The sequence below is a fragment of the Orcinus orca genome, chromosome 12 (assembly GCF_937001465.1).
Source record: "Orcinus orca chromosome 12, mOrcOrc1.1, whole genome shotgun sequence".
In the NCBI taxonomy this organism is placed as follows: domain Eukaryota; kingdom Metazoa; phylum Chordata; class Mammalia; order Artiodactyla; family Delphinidae; genus Orcinus; species Orcinus orca.
In genome coordinates, this window is record NC_064570.1 from 48,854,409 (window position 1) to 48,873,240 (window position 18,832).

The 18,832-nt window shown below is 43.9% G+C and overlaps 1 protein-coding gene across 1 annotated transcript; it reads right to left on the reverse strand.

Annotated features, from left to right (window-relative positions):
- Window positions 1-14,886: 14,886 nt before the first annotated feature.
- On the reverse strand, window positions 14,887-16,598 carry GPR6 (G protein-coupled receptor 6). The gene has a single exon (XM_004264729.3). It carries the CDS (start codon window positions 16,495-16,497, stop codon window positions 15,400-15,402), a length of 1,098 nt encoding a protein of 365 aa, XP_004264777.1. The 5' UTR covers window positions 16,498-16,598; the 3' UTR covers window positions 14,887-15,399.
- Window positions 16,599-18,832: the final 2,234 nt, after the last annotated feature.

Here is an 18,832-nt window from a genome sequence, read left to right on the forward strand (position 1 = left end):
CTATTTAATGGACACTTTGTTTCTATGAATATCTGCTATTCATAGAGATTATAATGAGAAGAACCTGCAGTAACAAGGGGGTTTCTCAGGCTTCCCAGCTGGCCTCTTGGCTTCCCTCTGCCTCTGGGACCTCAGAATTTTCCCAGGAGTGTGTGATTTAGCTGTGCTGGCTGCAGCTGCTTGAGGACACTCTAGGATTCTGGACAGGGAGCGAGGAACCTGCTATCCTAGGTCCTGAGACAGTTGGAAATTAACTTGACTAGTGAGTCAAGAGATCAAAGTGAAAAGGATTTAATGCCCCTTTAATGCCCCTTTTGTTTAAGAGTTGGAAAGAGTCTCTTTGCTTTTCGCTTTTTAGCTAGTTATTTGATCAGCTGAGCCATATCCTATCCCTATGCTGTGATGTGCTGACACCATCTAATAACATTACCATCCCAGCTACCAGAATGGTTTAGAGCCCCATCTGCAGCCCTCCCATTGCCACCAGACATCTCCCCATCATTTAGCTTTCAGCTAATAAAGCCACTTAACTGGATCATTTTTAAGGCTTCTGGGCCAATCGCCATAGCAGTGCCTAAGAAGGAAGGTGTTTCTCATCATGAAGAGGAAGCAAATTCATTCCTTGGCCCTCCTTTACCATGTATGTTTTGAATACCTTTTAAACACAAGGCTTGCTTCAGGCCTTGGGATATGGTGGTGACAAGATGGACAGGGTCCCTTGGAACTAAGAATCTAGCAAGGAGAGGCAATTTAGAGAAATAATTGCCAGAAAGGGTGAAGACTACCAGGCTGGGGGATGCTCAGCGCACTTGGAGAACATCCTGTGGAGACCTAGCCTCGTCTGAGGCGGAGGAACGTGTAAACTAGGACCTGAGGTATTACTCACCAGTTGGGAAGAGGTGGGGAGGGCAGGGGAGGAAGGTTGGGGTCGAAGGTAACAGAACATACAAAGCCTTGGAGGTGGATGAGAGCAGCATATTCAAGCACTAAAAGGCATCTGGCTTGGCTGAGGAGAGGTCCATGGGAAGAAGCTGCCAGGGATTAGTGGATGAAGAGTTTGGCCGGTCATGTGAAGGAGTCTGACTTTAGTGGCAATGGGAGCTACCGTGGGTTTAAGCAGAGGAGCTGACAAGAATAGAGAAACACCTTTCTCTAATGCAGGTGGAGCCCTGTGATGAACTTTTAGAACATGAAATTCCACCAGTTTTCAAAGGATTTCTGCCTTAGTCAAAGCCAGAAAGCACAGAGCAGCCTCTGGATATAGTGAACCCCCACCCAAGTTATTTAAGCAAGGGATCCCCTGAAGAGTAAGCTAGTTCTCGGCCAACATAGCATCTCTCTAAGCCCCATCAGAGATGGGATCTTGGCTGGCCAACTGCTCAAAACAGAGTGACAAGGCTAAAATAAAAGATAACTCAGAACTCATCTCAGTCCAAACCCCTCATTTTGCAGATGAACAAGCTGAGGCCCGAGAGGTGAAGGACCTCATTTGCGGTCACACATGCAAAGGAAGAGCCAGGGCTGAGGCCTAAGTCTGACTCCCAGAGTGCCAGCCCCCCCATGAGCAGAAATTATACCCTTTTGATTACAATACAAGCGGCTTACTATATATATAGGACTACCATTTGAGGACTTTAGATGGGTCCATATGTCTAGGGCTTCTGTCCTCTCTTAGTACTTCACCCCAAAGATGGCTAGAGCGATGATTCTAAAGGGCAGGGTGTAGTTTAGGGTGGGGTCTTTGTGTCAAGACAAAATGTAAAGAGGGCTATCTGGAACTCTGGCCCAGCGCAGCCCTGTGTGGAAGTGGGAAGAATGGGGCAGAGGTATGGCGAGGTGGCCAAGTGGAATCTGCATGAAGATGCAGAGGAGGGGTGGTCTATCTCCACCTTTGTTCCAGTGCCTAGTATCTAATGTGTCCTGCAGAACTGTTGAAGTCCTCTTTGTACTTTTCCACTTCTCTGTTTCCAGCACTTTCCACAATGTGGAGGTGTCAGCAGTCTGAACATAAAACTAAACTATAATTAAAATAATCAATAAGAACCTCAGATAAGAAGACTGAAGGAGAGACAGTATGTCTAGATAGCTCCTCAGCAGAGCACTGGATGACTGGTACTGGCCCTAAAACTCAACGTTCAAAGACAAATGTGCAAAGTGAGAAGCTGCAGGGAAAGGAGAGAGAGGAAAGGAGGAGGAAACGGGAGGGTCCAGCAGACATCGCAAGAGGTGATAGACACAGGAACAGCTAATCATGGTGCTGCCATCCTACCCAAAGAGCAGAGAGAAGTAACAATGCAGAACAGAATGGTCCTGAGGGGGGAGAGAGAAAACCAGTTGCTAGAGCATCACAGCTCTCTGGGGGCATTTAGAGTGGGGCAAATAGCCCTCTATACACCTCAAGAAACCCTGAGCACAACACTGGACCAAGGCAGATTGCAAGAGACGATATTCATAATGATGCCACTGAGTTATCTAAAGATTAGCCTGGGGTAAGCAAACTTCTTCTGTGAAGGTCCAGATGATATTTTAGACTCTGTAGGCCATACAGTAACAGCTCTGTCTTTGTAGTGCAAAAGCAACCATAGACAATATATAAATGAATGAGCTGCCTGTGTTCCAGTAAAACTTTATTTACAAAAATCAGTGTGCTCTGTCTACTAAGGCAAGAAAATAAGCTATATATTTTCCTAGGAGCTATTTGGTTACTAGAAAGTAGCCTATTTAAGTTAGGTAAAGTCAGTTTTTTAAAAAAGAATTCAGTAGGTCACAAACCTTGTAGGCATCCAAAATGGGGAACAAAATTCAGGAAGACCCACAAGGACCAGGTCCAGGGAGTCAGCAGATAAACTGCTGCTTCCATTTCTAGTGTAGCTACATGTCGGCTCCATTCACTGCTTCTCTCTCTCTGTCTCTGTCTCTCTGTTTCTGTCTCTGTCTTTGTCTGTCTCTCTGCCTGTCTGCCTGTCTGTCTGTCTGTCTGTCTGTCTCTCTCTCTCTCTCTCTCGACTGATTCTCCCTGCTTAATTATCAGTGCGAAAGTTGTTGACGGTGGTTGAACCAGAGTAGTTCTGACTCTAAACTTTCAGTTCAAGTGTCCACCATCTTCTAACTGAGTCTTTCAGTGTCCTTATCCCAAATTTTTGGTAGAAAGTATCTGGTTGGCTCAGCATGGTCAAGGTGTCCATCATTGTCCAGTCAGCTGTGGCCTGTGGGGATAAGTCCATCTGGTAAAACTAAGGAGGCCAGAGCAGGAAGCAGGTGTGTGTGTACAGGGCAGGTGGAGGCGGCGTGAGAACAAAGTGATTAGCATCACTACTGTATCCATTTTGCTTTATGGAAAATTCCAAATACTCACACTTCTGTGATACTGAGCAGTTAATATATAGATGAAACCATTCCGGAGAGCAATATTATACTGCTTAGTCAAATTTAGCAATTATTTGAGTCAGAAATTCTGGGTCAAGTGATCCAGTAATTCTGCTCCTGAGTATATATAGTTCAAAGAAATTCTCAGACTGGTCAGTAAAGGGGCATACTTGGGAGTGCTCATTTCGAGACTATTTGTGGTTTTAGAAAGTTGGAGACAGCCTGCGTGCCATTACTGGGAGACTGGAATGTGGTGGAAGCACACTGTGAGATTCAGCAGTGAGAAGCATAATCTTTAGAGTCTACACAGCCACAGGGATAGCTCAGAGGCATGGCACTCGGAGCAAAAGGTAAGAAACACAAGGAGATCTCACACAACACAACACCATTAATGTAAATTTAAAATATATACATAGGAAACAGAGAAAGCATACATTCTTCTGGAATACATCCAAACAAAATGATACTCAGTAAGCATGTATTAGGAACTTCTGACTATGATGGACTAGCTTGTAAGAAACCAATCCTTCCACCAAGAACAACTGTAAATGCTGAATTAAAATACATATTTGAATGTGACTTTATTTAGAAAAAGTGTCTTTGAGGATATAATTGAGGATCTCAGTAGATGAGATCATCCCGGATGATCTGGGTGAGCCCTAAATCCAACGAAAAAGGTCCTTGTAAGAGACAGAAGAGGAGAGGACACAGAGAAGAGAAGGCCATGTATAGATGGAGGCTGAGACTGGAGTTATGCAGCTATAGGCTAAGGAATGCCTGGAGCTACCAGAAGTTGGAAGAGGCAAGAAAGGATTCTCCCCTAGAGGCTTCAAAGGGAGTGGCCCTGCCGAAATCTTGATTTCAGACTTTTGGCCTCCAGAGCTGTGAGAGAATAAATTTCTGTTGTTTTCAAAACCACCCAGTTTCTAGTAATTTGTTATGGCAGCCAGAGGAAACTAATACAGTACTGTTACCATTTCCCAAACAATGAGAAGACTGTTAATTTTCTCCATCATGCAGTTTTTTTTCTACTTCATAAATTTCTGCTCTTATACAATGAAATGTTGTGTCTTACATTTTACTTCTACATATATTTCAAAGTCAACAAGACATTATGATTATTATTTTGTCAATACTTGATACTTTCACTGAAAAAAGTACCTGACTTGCTAGATGAAAAATGGCATCTTGCTGCTTCTTTTCACATTTCTTGGGTAATATAATTGAACAGTTTATCTTCCTTTATGAAATATGTTTCATATTTTTATCAAATTTTCTAATGGGTTCATTAGCTTTTCTTGATTATAAAAATTCTTCAAATGTAAGAGAGTAACCCCTTTGTCATATATACACTTTAAATATTTACTATGTTCTTTTTCTTCTGGTTTAGTTTATGACAGGTTTGTTTTAGCACACATACTTTAATTTCTTATGTACTTTTGTGACTCTGTTCATTGCTTTCAGCTCAGAAAATCCTCCCCACTCCAGAGATGTCAAAGATAGGTACTCACATATTTTCTTCTAATTTTTTAATAGAATAAAAATTTGTAATTTAACTCATTAATCTACATTAAGCTTAATTGGGGGAGGTAGAAAACTCTTGACTCTTTAGGCTAAAAGCTTTACTTAAAGTCCTGAAGATGGTCAACTGCATGACTTAGCGGTTGAAGATGGTATTTCAAGTATAAACAACATACAGAGCAAATCCTGGACTGAATTATAGGGCACAAGAGAGTTTGGCTCTGATATTTAGGGACATCTGATTTACAAGCTGATTACTCAGCTTGTCTACCAATTGACTGAATGCTTAGCCAAAGACTGTCCTCCACAACAGTGGAGCTGGAAGGTGCCACGAGACTGCTTCCTGGGTGGTATCATTCTGTCTTGACAGAAAGAAAGGCGGCCAAACTTTGAGCTTTGGGAGAATGATAAGCAGAGTCCAGGGTCAAAACTCCCTTCTTTCACCACACTGAATGGCCAGGACTCTGGAGTGGTGGGACCATTCACTCTGAGCCTGGGGTTTGAAGTCCAGAAGAGATAGTGTCGGGCTTTGCAAACACCTCCATCAGCACCCTCCTTGCCAAAAGTCCAGCCTGAGTCACCGATCCTAACAACACTCAGAGCTCTCAGTCCAGGCACTAGAGTTGGCATGGAGTCCTGGCCCAGCTGCTTTGCTAGGATGTAAGAAAGGGACATCTCTGAGAAGAGAGGGAGGGGCAGAGAGGGACTGTAAAGGTAGTTGAGAGAACACGTGAGTCTATATGGACTGACAGAATGCCAAATACTTCATGTGATAGGGAGGAAAAAGAGGAAACCTGTCTTCCCCATTTACAAGCTGTGCAATCTTGGGTAAATGACCCATTTTCTCTGAACTGAATCCAAAGACAGTATTACAGTCTGAAGCCCAAGTGAGTGGACAAGATGGTCTCTCAGGTCCCTCCAGTCCTGACTGGCTCTGATGCTACAGCCGAAACCCCCAGCAGACCCAGTTGGCTCCCTTGACAACTGGAGAGGAAGGAAGTCACAGATAGCCACAAGCTCCAGGAGTTAAGTGCAATCTGCAAAGCCCAGGCAGATTGGTTTTCACGTGCACACTGCATCATATAGAAAGTTCTGTTGGTATGGTACCAGCCTGTCCAGTGACACCTGTCACACACTGTTTAAATGTCTCAGCAACAAAAGATAATATCAGCTGTCAGCTGTTTCAGTAATAAAGTGGATGTGCATTCACAGTGGTGGAAATGTGACTTACCAGTATGTTATGAAACATGATTGTATAGCTGCCTTTACCTCTGCCAATGTTTTCATAAGCATCTTTGTGTAAAATATTGGCAAAACACAAATTTAACACTTCCAGTGAAGGAAAGAATGCTGTCTTGTGTTTATTTACTGTGTGTTCCCATTAATAATAATAAAAACATCTAGGGGCAATTATTCTTTTAATACAAGGTTCACTTGAATATTACAGTAATACCCCACTACCAGGCACTATAATCATTCTTGAATTTGGTTACACTAGGACTTAAGCCAACACACACAGGAAGGCTTCCAGGACATGGCTCTCACTTGCATACTCAAATGGCCATAAACCCTTTTCCCTCAACACAACATGCCTGGACTGATAAGTACAGTACTCAGAGGACTCTCTTAGTGAGTGTAGGTCCTTGTCCCCGCTTCCTTCCACCTACATATATGTATTCGAATGTGTTCATCCAGCCACCACTCTGGGAATGTTGGCTCTCCTATACACCTATGAAGTTCATCCAGATTCCTTTCTTATAGCTGCACTGCTCTAGAAAATAATGGAGTTCTGCAGAACATCCTGGAACACAAACAACTACTGGGTTTGTAGTATATCCTAGTGAGTGAGCCCTGGTAAGTCACAGAGAATAGAGACATGGTGTGTGTGTGTGTGTACGTGAAAGAGAGAGAAACAGAAAGACAAAGAGAGGATGTGTGTGTGTGCAGGTTAATTTTTTGTTTGGTTTTATGTATAAAAAAAATCTGCTTTCAGGGAAGCAGAGGTAATATAATCAGCATCAATGTTGTTCTGCTCAGGTATTCCTAAATATCAAGATTCTATTTGAAAATTAAAGATCAATATTTTTTAGCAAGTATGTAGATCTCAATTTCATTCATTGGAAAAAATGGGCATAATGGTGATTTGGATTGCTGTTTTGGAGATAAATCTTAAATAGGTATCAAAAATGTTATATGAATATCATACGTTGTATTCAAATTATTTTCAAAGCAGTAGCTAAAGATATTGAAAAGGCATTTTTGAGATTTGAAGATTACTGAAAACAGATAACATATGAAAAATATTTTATGGGTGCAGTAGAGGGAAACTTGGAAAGCAAAATGCACTTAAGGCTGTAAAATCTAGACTAGGTGAAATTCAGTATTCGTGAAGTCTGCTGTCACCAACAGTAATAACAATAGCAGCTAAGGCATACATGATGCTACCATGTGCACTACTGAACTTTATATATTAACTCATTTAACCCTTACAACAGCCTTAGAAGGTAATTACTATTATGATTCCCCACTGAACAAATAAGAATTTTCCCATGGCCTGACAGCTAGTTAAAAAGCCAGATGACCGCATCATGTAAGCTGCTGTTTTCCTCTCTCTCTCCATCTTCTTTTCTCTACCCTTAATTGGCAGGAACACTGATCCAATTGGCCCATCTAGTAAATGGCCAACTGCATACTCCCTTCCTTCTGGCTGGAGTAGAAGGGACAGAACTGCTCCTTGTGTGGAGGCCTGGCCGGTTTCTTCTCGCCATCCTCTGAGGCAACCAGGTGCAGGCTAACTGGCCACTGGGTCTCTCTCTCTCACCCTCTCTCTCTCATTCTGATTATCTTCTTCCCATGTCTGGAAGTTTGGTGTTGGTTTTGTTTCTTTTTATAACCACTAACGGCAAGATTTGAGACCTGGGTTTGTGTATTAAGGGCTTAAATTGGGCAAAGCAAGTCAAGCTTTGAACTGAGGCCATTTATACATTCTTGATTTAAGAGAACAGGACGGTTTATACAACCCAGCCCAGCTTCTAAGGATGCTCTGCCTTTAGGCTGTGTGCCAAAGCCACAGCTCACAGTCATAGCTAACTTCCTTCCTCCTTCCTTCCCTTCAACAGCTAATAATTTTGACAGGATATTGTCCCTCACTATTTCCCTAAGGGACCCAGTAAGTTTGTGGTAGAATTCAGATATTTCTGGATTCTCTGATCACCATCAATTTGCACTCTTTCCCTCAATTTTTCCCACAAAATCTCAACAACATATCCAAAACATGGGCTTGGGCTTGTTAGTCTGTTTGTGGAGAAGGGTTTGTGCTAAACCTTCACAATTCTCCCCTCCTGTGTGACCAGGGGCAAAGTCTGACTGAGGTTAGAAAATCAGGTCCAGTCTGGAACTGCATTTCCTTTATGCTCACTTCACGTCTTGACGTTTTTACACTCTGTTCCTTCAAATGAACCCAACAGCCCCACAATGTAAAGTTTTATTAAACGGCGATAAACCTCTGTCTAGTCTTAAATAATTGAAGATTTGTGTTTGAATCTTGTGAATCTCCTCTCTGCAACTTGATGTTCAGTTTGGGATGGCAGAGACAGTGTATTTGTTCTCGAAACCATGAGTGGTAAAATCTTCGTGAATTCATCCATTTCTGATTCGCCTTTCTTTCTGAACATTCAGGATTATTACTTTTCCCCATGCCCTAGTAGTTAGGTGGGCTATGTGACTAGCTCTGCCCAATGGGCTGTGAGTGGAAGTGTCATTTATGGGCCAAAGCATTGCATTGCTGGTGTGAGACCCCCCAGTTCTCCCTCTCCCCAGTGATTATAGAGATAACCTCCTGTTGTAGGGATAGAGTCAGAAGATGGATGGCTACATTGCTGCATATAGAACAGTTGTCTTGGGAAGTTGCCCAGGCAGTGCAGTTAACATAGTATAGGTGAGAAATCTTTGCTGTGTTAAGTCACTGGGATTTTGGGGGGTTGTTTGTTACTGCAGCATAACTTATTCTGACACATGAATCATGCCATATTGGAACTTCGTATTTTATTTCCATCCGGCATTATTTTCAATTAGATGCTATTTTACTATGATTCTTTCTCTGATACTTATTTATTACAATTTTATTGAGGTATGATTGATGTATAATAAACTGTACATATTTAAAGTATACAACTTAATGAGTTTTGACATATCAAGTATACGCCCATGACATCATCATCACAATTAAGATAATGAACTTATCCATCACCCCAAAATGTTACCTTGTGCCCTTTTGCAATCCCTGCCTCTCTCTCTTTCCCATCCCTACTCCCCCAATCCCAACCATTGATCTGCTTTCTGTCACTATATATTTTCAAGGTCTTTATATAAATGGAATCTTACAATGTGTGTTCATTTTGCCTGGCTTCTTTTACCCAGCATAATTATTTGGAGATTTATCCATGTTGTTGCATGAATCAATAGTTCATCCTTTTTGATTTCTGAGTAACATTCTATTGTATGGATGTACCACAGTTTGTTTATTTTTATTCATTTACCTGTGATGGACATTTGAGTTGTTTTCAGTTTTTGGCTATTACAAGTAAAGCTGCTATGAACATTTATGTGCAAGTCTTTATATAGACATATGCTTTAATTTCTCTTGGATAAATACTTAGGAGGAGTGGAATGGCTGGGTCATATGGTAGGAGGAATATGTTTACCTTCTTAAGAAACCACCAAACTATTTTCCAAAGTGTTTGTACTATTTTACATTCCCAACATCAGTATATGAGAATTCTAATTGCTCTACATCCTTGCAGTACTTGGTGTGGTCTGACCTTTAATTTTGATTAAATGATTACACTATCCCAAATTCACCGCTTTGTCCCCAAAATCATCACCTTAGGTTCTTGATACTTCTCGCAATAGTCTCTTAACTGGCACTCCTCCTTCAGATAAATTGAGGGTGTCAGATGAGAACTCTGTGAACTTCCTCCCACCACCTATAAACTTAGCTCTATCAGTACCAATAATTCCCACCTTGTCTCCTGTCAGAGCAGGGGAGCTGTGTCTCCACCTCCTCCTGTCTAAGTCCCTCTCTCCCCATCACATTGTGTTCTGGACCCCATTCTCCTGTGAAGCCTCCCTCTGTGAGGCATCTTACTCTCTCTGCTGTCTTCTGACATTCCAATTACATGGTACTTCCTCCTCAGTCTAATAATGTATTCTATTCTTGCCCATCTTTAAAAAACAAAACAAAACAAAGACTATCTTGTGACCCAGTATTTCTCTCAAGCTACCACCCTATTTCTGTCCTTCCATTTAAAGTTAAATATATTGAAAAAAATTAGAAAATTCCCATTACCTCCTCAATCTACTGCAATCTAGCTTTTATCTCACTCTCCATTGAAGCTGCTCTCACTTAAGTCACTAGTGACCACCATGTTCCTAAATCTAGCACATTCCAAACCCTCTCTTACTTGACCTCTGGGCATGCTTTACACACTTGATCACTTCCTTCTTAAAACTTTTTTCCTCTTGGTTTTCCAGAGGTCTCGCCTGGATGATCCTCCTTGGTCTCCTTTTCTCTTTTGCTTCCTTCACGGTACTCCCATATGTTATTGTGTCCAGACTGTAACTTTGGCCTTTTCTCATTCCCTCCCGTGGCTTCACTTCCACCTTAAGGTCAATGACTACTGAAATTATGTCTCCATTCCCGCCACCCTGCAAGCTCCAAAGCCACAGGCCCAGCTGCCTCCACTTGGATATTCCCACAGATCCTGACATTTAATATGTAGAAAACTTGATTCACCACCCTCTTTCTCAAATCTGCCTTTCCTGCTATGTTCCCATCTCAGTGTTATCCCCCCATTTGAACATCCTTGACTCCTCAATTTTTCCTTAATCCCCATAATCACTCACTTAGTCAAAGACACTCTCTTCTTTGATACCTCTTGAATCCATCCCCTTCTCCTACCCCTTAGTTGATGCTGACATCAGCTCTCACCTGGATTGCTGCAACTGGTCTCCAAAATAGTCTCTTGGCTTCCAGTCTTTTCCACCTGCAATCCATTCCCAGCACTGCTCTTTGTGATCTGGTTCCTGCCTACCTCTCCAGACTTATCTCCCGTTATTTCCTCTCTGGGTTCTAGTTCTTACACACTCCAGCTATACTGAATGGCCTGCATTGCTCTGAATGGGCCACACTTTTATGCTTCATGTTGTCCTCTTGGTCTGGTACACTCCCCTTCAGTGTCTTTTGCCTTGAAAACTTCTTTTGTTCTTCTTGACTCAGTTCAGTATTGCCTTCCTACTGGATTTCCATAGAATTTCTCTGACCTTCCTATGGGATCCTTACACTCTGTATATGCCTTTATTATTGTACTTTTCATTAGTACTGCTCTCAGAGCTGTGACTGTTACCTTATATGGCAAAAGAGATTTTGCAGATGTGATGAAATCAAGGATCTTGAGATGGGGAGGTTATCCTGAATTATCTGGGCAAGTCCTAAATGTAATCACAAATGTCCTTATAAGAGGGAGGCAGAAGGAGATTTGACTACAGAAGGAGGCAGTGTAACCACTTAAGCTAGATAATACACTGATGGCTTTGAAGATGGAGGAAGGGGCCACAGACCAAAGAATGCAACTTTAAAAGCTGAAAATTTTAAGGAAACAGATTCTCCCCCTAGAACCTCCAAAGAAAGTGCAGCCCTGCTTAAATTTTGATTTCAGCCCAATGAAATATATTGCAGACTTCTGATCTTCATAACTGTAAGAGAATAAATATGTATTGTTTTAAGCTACCAAGTTTGTGGTCGTTTGTTACAGCAGCAACAGGAAACTAATACCTTGGGCCAAGTGAAGCCCTGCCCTGGGCCTCAGGCTACAGAGGCTCCTGCTCTATTCCTATTCCAGCTGTGGGGGTAAAGAGCCTATGTCCTCACTTCTAGACTCAAGAAATTCTTCCTCAGCAGCCACATAGCACAGGGAGATCAGCTCGGTGCTTTGTGTCCACCTAGAGGGGTGGGGTAGGGAGGATGGGAGGGAGACGCAAGAGGGAGGAGATATGGGGATATATGTTTATGTATAGCTGATTCACTTTGTTCTACAGCAGAAACTAACACAGCATTTTAAAGCAATTATCCTCCAATAAATATGTTAAAAAAAAAAAAGAAAACGAAAAAAGAAATTCTTCCTGGAGGCCTATTTCTTGAGCCTAAATAATTCTTCCCCAAGTTTGTTCGTTTGAGACAGACTGTACTGCTAGTGGACCCATGCTTTGATCTGAAGGGTAGTCAAGAGAGCAACTGTTTGTAGGATGAGCCACTGTACAGACAATAGACTGAAGGGCACAAGAACTGAAGCCAGGAGACCAGCGAGAAGGCTACCACAGTAATTCAAGTAAGAGATGATGATAGTGGTGGAAATGTGAGAAGTGGCTAGATTCTGGGTATACTTTGAAAATAAAGGCAATAGGCATCCACGTTGGATGGGAGGTATGAGAGAAAGGGAAGTGTAAGTGTGATTCCAAGGTTTCTGGTCTGCACAACTAGAAAGATGTCATTGCCATTAATTTAGATGATAAAGAAGGGAGAAAGAGCACTTATTGAGGTAAAGATGAGTGGCTCTATTTTAAATGTATTAAATTTAGGATGCCTGTCAGATAGCAAAATGGGTAAGTGGTTGGATATTTGAGTGAATCTTGCTTTTCTCAAAGACTGTATGCTTCCAGCAACTAGCATAGGGTCTTAAAATAGAGATTATTAATAGTTGATGGGTCAAGTGAATATGTGACATTCCTTCCTAGAAATGTTTCAAGATATACTCACAGTTTTTTATCCTTACATCATCAAGTAGGTTAATATCCAGACCCTTGACATCACACAGCCTGGCCAACTGCGTAAGCCAGGGATATTAACAGCTTGATTGTTTAGTGTCCTCTTGTTCTTGGCTCTCTCAAACGTTTTGATTAGGACTAGGGGAGATATTGAATATTAATACCAAGTGGACTGAAGTCAGATCCATAGACTGTCTTACTATCTTAGTGGTGAACTTTCTTAACTTGCTGATTGCAAGAAATTTTTCTCTGTAATTATAACATGTATAATAATTTGACTTCTTTGTTCCATCTCTGAAATCATGTTGGTTTCCCCACCACATGTTTGGAAAAGTTTACAGCCAGAGCTTTTGTTATTTCAATCCACTTGAAAGCATCCTGGATACTAATAGGGCCTGAAAGAGTGTCTGATGTTGCTGAATAGCTAGAAAATGTTAATTTGATGAATGAGCAATAACGCTGATCCTACTGGATCTAAATTTACAGCCACTATAAAACTATAAGTCTATAAAACTTAGTGTGTTTTATATTGTTAAAAAGGTCACAGCTCTGTTGCAAGATGTTGGAGACTAGATTGCTTGTGCATTTTCTCTTGTACCTTCTACAGTTAATCCTCCCCCCCCCCGCCCCCACTCTCCTGAAGTTTCTCTTGTCAAGTTCACCAATGACATTCACGTTACAAAATCTAGAGTCATTGTTTTTAATGCTCATTCTACTTATTTTCTCAGCAATATTTGACCCAATTGACTCCTCCCTCCTGGAACACTTTTTCTCCTTTATTTTGGATTACCGTGTTCTCTTGGTGTGATGGTTAGTTTTATGTGTCAACTTGACTGGACCACGGGGTGCCCAGACATTTGGTTAAACATTATTCTGGGTGTGTCTTATTTTGGGTGTGTCAGCCTACTCAGTAGGCTGAGTAAAGCAGATTGCCTTCTCTAATGTAGAGGAGACTCATCCAATCAATTGAAGACCAGAAACGAACAAAAGAGCTGAGTAACTCCTGCTGCCTGATTGGTCTGAGCTGGAACATTGGTATTTTTCTGCCTTTGGCTTCTAACTGAAACATCAGTTCTTCTTGGGTCCTGAACCTGTGGGCTCTCCTGGTTCTCAGGACTTCAGACTCAGATTGGAACTACACCAGCAGCATTCCTGGGTTTCCGACTTGCTGACTGTACACCTTGAGACTTCTCAGCTTCCACAGTTGCACGAGCCAATTCTTTATAATAAATCTCTTCATATATATTTGTTTATTTGCTTGTAGGCCATCTCCCCTACTAGAGGATAACACTATGAGCAGAGACCTTTCTTCTATTTAGTTCACATCTGTATTCCCAGCCCTGGGATTGTGTCTAGCAGATAGTAGGCATTCAATAAGTATTTGTGGACTGTATGAAAAAATTTGCTTGTATATGTTTTCCTAAGGCCTAAGACCAGTAACTACCTGTGCTTGTGTGCATATGTCTTCACAGGTGCTCAGAATATGTCCATATATGTTATCTTATTTATACTCACATAACCTGTAAGAAAGGAAGGAGGGGAACAATTTAACAATTCCAAATGGGAATATTTAGTTCTTGAGGATATTAGTTTAATGTCCTGTACTTTGAAGATAAGAGTGCCTCAAAGTGGGCTACTGGGCTTATCTTAATTTACCTCATGAACACAGTATATCTTGGAATCCTGTCTTTGATGAATTTATTTATTTTATAAGGCTGTGCATTTTGCTACAAGACCTGGCCAGTAACAGTATACTCAGTCAATATGAATTTTCAACGTTTAAAATTCTTTCCAAACTGGAAAAAATACATCTAAGATTTGTGGTTTCAGGATTCACAAGTGCACATGTGGTAAGATAAAGGAATGGTTTCAGACATCCTCTGGAGCTTGTCTTCCAAACCCAGTAACCAAGGGAGTAGATTAATTTGCACTGATACACAAATAACCCTTTAGTGTCCTGTGAATACCGTTATGGGAATATATTACTCAGTTCCTGTACCTCCCCAATAATCTGGATTAGGTGTTTCAGTGACAATTTATGAGCAATGTGCAAATGTGTGTGATTTTTTACATTAAGATTTTCACAGGATGGAGATAACACATAATAAACTTTTAAAGTAAATACACTAATAATTTGTCTCTTAAATAGTAATTCTATCATCAGTCACATGCCAAAAATTACATTTTTATAATGTGTTTATTTGTGTACAAAATATGTTGTAATTTACTGATGCATATGCAGCAAAATATTCTATCACATACAACAAAAATACACTTTTACCCCCCTTCCCCTGCCCTTGAAAATGGCAACACTGTTTTGGCAGTTCAGCAGCTAAAAATAAAGTGCTATAATTAAGCAGTATTGGAATGTCTTCATTTGACAAGTGTGATGTACAATTTGAGTATACAACCGCCTTTTTGTTAGTTTTTTCACAGAACAGGAAATTCCACATCCTGAACACCTCCAGAAGATACAAATATTTGTATATATATGTACACATGTATACACTGTATATGTAAAGTTCCAACAAGCCTCTTTGTCCTTGTGAGTTTGTTGTGCTTATGTTTATTATCTCTTTCCAAAGTCAGAGTCACAGTATGGGATCTCAGAGTCCATCAGCAGGCACTGAGAAGCTCACCAAAGGCTGGCTTGTTGGGGGCGTGGTGTTGGTTAGAGGATGGAGGGAGCCTTCAGACCTCACTGGGGGACCTGGAGCGGAAGGGCACTTTGGACTGGAAACAGCCACAAAACAAGAGCCACAGGGCGCGTTGGATCTCCTGGTTGCGGAAGGCATAGATGATAGGATTGATCATAGAGTTGTAGGTGGCAGGCAGCAGGGTGGCGTAGGTGTAGACAGCTGGGTCCTCATGGCTGCCTACCACGCAGTAGATGGCAAAGGGCAGCCAGCTGGCACCGAAAGTGCCCAGCACCACGGCCAGCGTACCCACACCCTTTCTGGTGGCGGCAAGGTGGGGCGGCGCCAGGCAGTGCTGCTGCAGCGCGATCTGGTGCGCGTGACGCCAGACCACCTTGCAGATGCGCACGTAAAGGTGCAGCATGATGCCGAAGACCGCAAAGAAGGTGGCGGAGAGCAGTGCCACGTGGCTGCGCGTCAGCGGGCGCACCACGCTGCAGGCGGCGCGCTCTGCCAGGCAGTTCCAGCCAAGCACCGGCAGCAGCCCAAGGCCTAAGGACACCGTCCAGGTGGCAGCGAGAAGGAGGTGCACGCCCAACAGGGTCCGTCGCGAGTAATAGGTGAGCGCGTTGTAGAGGGACAGGTAGCGGTCCACCGTAATGGCCAGCAGGCTGCTGACGGAGGCAGCGAAGGCGGCCACGAGGAAGCCTACAGTAAGCAGGCTCACAGTCTCCGAGGGCACCACGTACTGGAATACGAAGTGCAGAATGAGACCGCAGCCCGCCAGCAGGTCGGCGGTGGCCAGGCTGCCTACCAGCACGAACATGGGCGTGCGCAGCGCAGGTGTGGACGCGATGAGCGCCACCACCAGCGCATTTTCGCCTGCGATCACCGTCCCAGACACGCAGAGCAGTACGTCCCATGGATTCACTGAAGACAGCAGCAGCCCCGTCGGCCCCCCTGGCAGCTGCGAAGACAACTCCAGCGACGCATTAGCTGCGCCGCTGCCCCCCAGCGCAGCTGCGGCTGCGGCTGCCGGGGGCCCCCATTCACCGGTGTCCCGCGCTCCTGCTGCGGTGGCCGCTGCCGCCGCACCCTCGGCCGCCACTGCCACCACCTGGGAGTCGTTGAGCGAAGATGAGCTCGCGTTCATCACGGCGGGAAGCTACACCCTGCGTGGACAGGGAGAACAAGCGTCAGGTGTGCGGTTTACGCCGCCAGGGTACTTCGCTGGGCGCTGCTCCCCCGCTCATATTGCCCATCCCACCCCGGGACCCCAGAGCAGAGCGAGGAAGCAGTGGTTGAGAGCCAAAAATAAATACCTGTTGAGTAAGTGAGTGAGCGTGTGAGTGCAATGCACAAGGGATGCCCGCACTGATGTCTGAGTTTTTGCACAGATATACACACGAATAACACGCACTCGCATACACACAGATCACGTAAGTATGCCTGTATTTGCACACGCATCTTGCGCACCAAGCTAGTAGTGTCAGCCTCAGCGAGTGCCGCCCTGGCTCTGACCGGCTCGGTCAGGCGCTCTCCTCAACTGGGAGGCGGAGTAGCTGTCCACGGTGCTGAACGCGAAGTTTCTGCGACCGTGGAGCACAGCGGACCCCGGAGGCCAGAGACTCCCTGGGAAAGCGGTTTCGGGGGAGAGAAGCTAGGAGGTCTGTGTAGGTGGAGGGTGTGTGGCGTCATGCTTGGCTCCAGGAAGGAGCCATCCCCTGGCCATCCTTCACCCCTTCCCCTCTGCACGCCCTCAGAGTTCCTTTAGAGAGCCGGGCTGCTCACCTGGGGAGTCAGGGCTTCAGGAAATCGCTGATCATGAGCGCTGTGGCTGGGCGCCAGGATGCGCTGCCCGCGCGGACAGAGCCGACGCCTGAAGGAGGTGGCCGGGACGGCGCGCAGAGGAGTGCGGGGCGCTGGTAGCTGTGCCGGCGCCGCTGAGAGTTACAGAGACACAATCAGTACAAGAAAAGGCCGGTTACGAGCAGCGCGCCCGCTGGAGATTGACAGGCAGGGCGTGGTGACGTCAGGCTCCTGTTTCCAGGGTGCGAGCTAGGCACTCACTTTCCTCGCCCGCCCATCAGCAAGCTCCCTCACCATATACCCTCTCCAAAGGATGTCTCAGAGGGTTCAAGGAGGGAGGAGAAACCAGAGGGCCGCCGCCGGCCCGGAGCCTCCAGGAATGGGATGGAAGAAAGAGGCAAGGGAGAAAAGAGTGGAGACTAAGGGCAGGCAAGGAGGGTGAGATGGGAGGGGAGCGATGAGGGATGAGTTGCACTGGCCAGGCTGCAAGGCCCCGAGTCAAAGGTCACTGAGGGGGACAGGTTGAAGGAAAAGGCCTGGAGAAGGGGAAGGTTGGGGGCAGAGAGGCCCAATCGCACACAGAGTTGCTACCTTAAAGGAAAAGTACTGTTTGGGGGACAGGAATGAACTGGTGTGTGTGTGGTGGGGGAGGATGAGGTTTTTTTAAAAGGATGTTTTAAGGATGTTTCTGGTACAGTGTGTCAGCTGAGTAGAGCCAGAGGAGAAAAGCCAAGTTGTGAGGAACAGAGAAAAGATGGAACAGTTGAGGAAAACAATCTCTTCTTTTGCAGGTTACCTGTGCAATCAATTCCTCTCTCTCCCTCCATTTCTCCCTGTCCCTCACTATCTTTTTTGAACTCTACACAGCAGGTTTCACCATGATCTTCCCAGTCGAATGTTTCCCAACTGCACTAGCTAATAGTGCTCTTGGAACTTGCTCTTCAATTAAAGACCAGGTCTGGGTCTTGTTAGAAAAGAAGAAAACAGCAAAATGTGATTTACTTTGCTGGCAACAGGCTTTGCCCTGTTAATTAGTACCCTATGAAACAAATTACAGGACGAAAATAGTGATAACTCAGCTGCACCAGACTTCAGTAGGCAAGAGTTTTATTTTCAGCTCCGATAAATCATCCTTTTTGGTTTAAAGGCGTTTTGTTTTGTCAGTAAAATACAAGTATTAGACTTCTTCTTCTTTTTTTAATTATCCAGAATCTCCAATAGCTGTACTTGGGGAAAAAGCTAAAATAGTTGACTCCATCTAAGACTCTAGAATAAATGATCGCATATTGGCATGATGGTATTATGCCAGAGCCACAGACATGATTTTCAGGGACCACATGCTCTGGGCAAGGTGAAAATAGACAACATTTGTTACTGGTCCTTCCTCTACTTTTCCCTGTATACCTTCTTCCCTCTCCTGGCTTCACTTTGCCTCTACACCCAGGGGCCCCAAAAGAAAAAATATATTCGGACTGTCTACAGGCTGGAGTGGAAGGGGGATTTTTATCCTGGCCTTCTCCCTCTAAAAATGGCCCCCAAGTCCAGACTACTCCTGCCCTCCTGCACCTGTGCAACTGAACTTAACTAAAGAAAAGAAGGAAAACTATAGGACCACTCAATTCTTTGCTGCTCTTTGCTGCATTAGCCAGTGTTGGCCCATAAGATGAGTTTACATACAG

Excerpts from the sequence above, each read along its gene's own strand:
- GPR6 (XM_004264729.3), bottom strand. The coding sequence starts at position 16,497 with ATGAACGCGAGCTCATCTTCGCTCAACGACTCCCAGGTGGTGGCAGTG.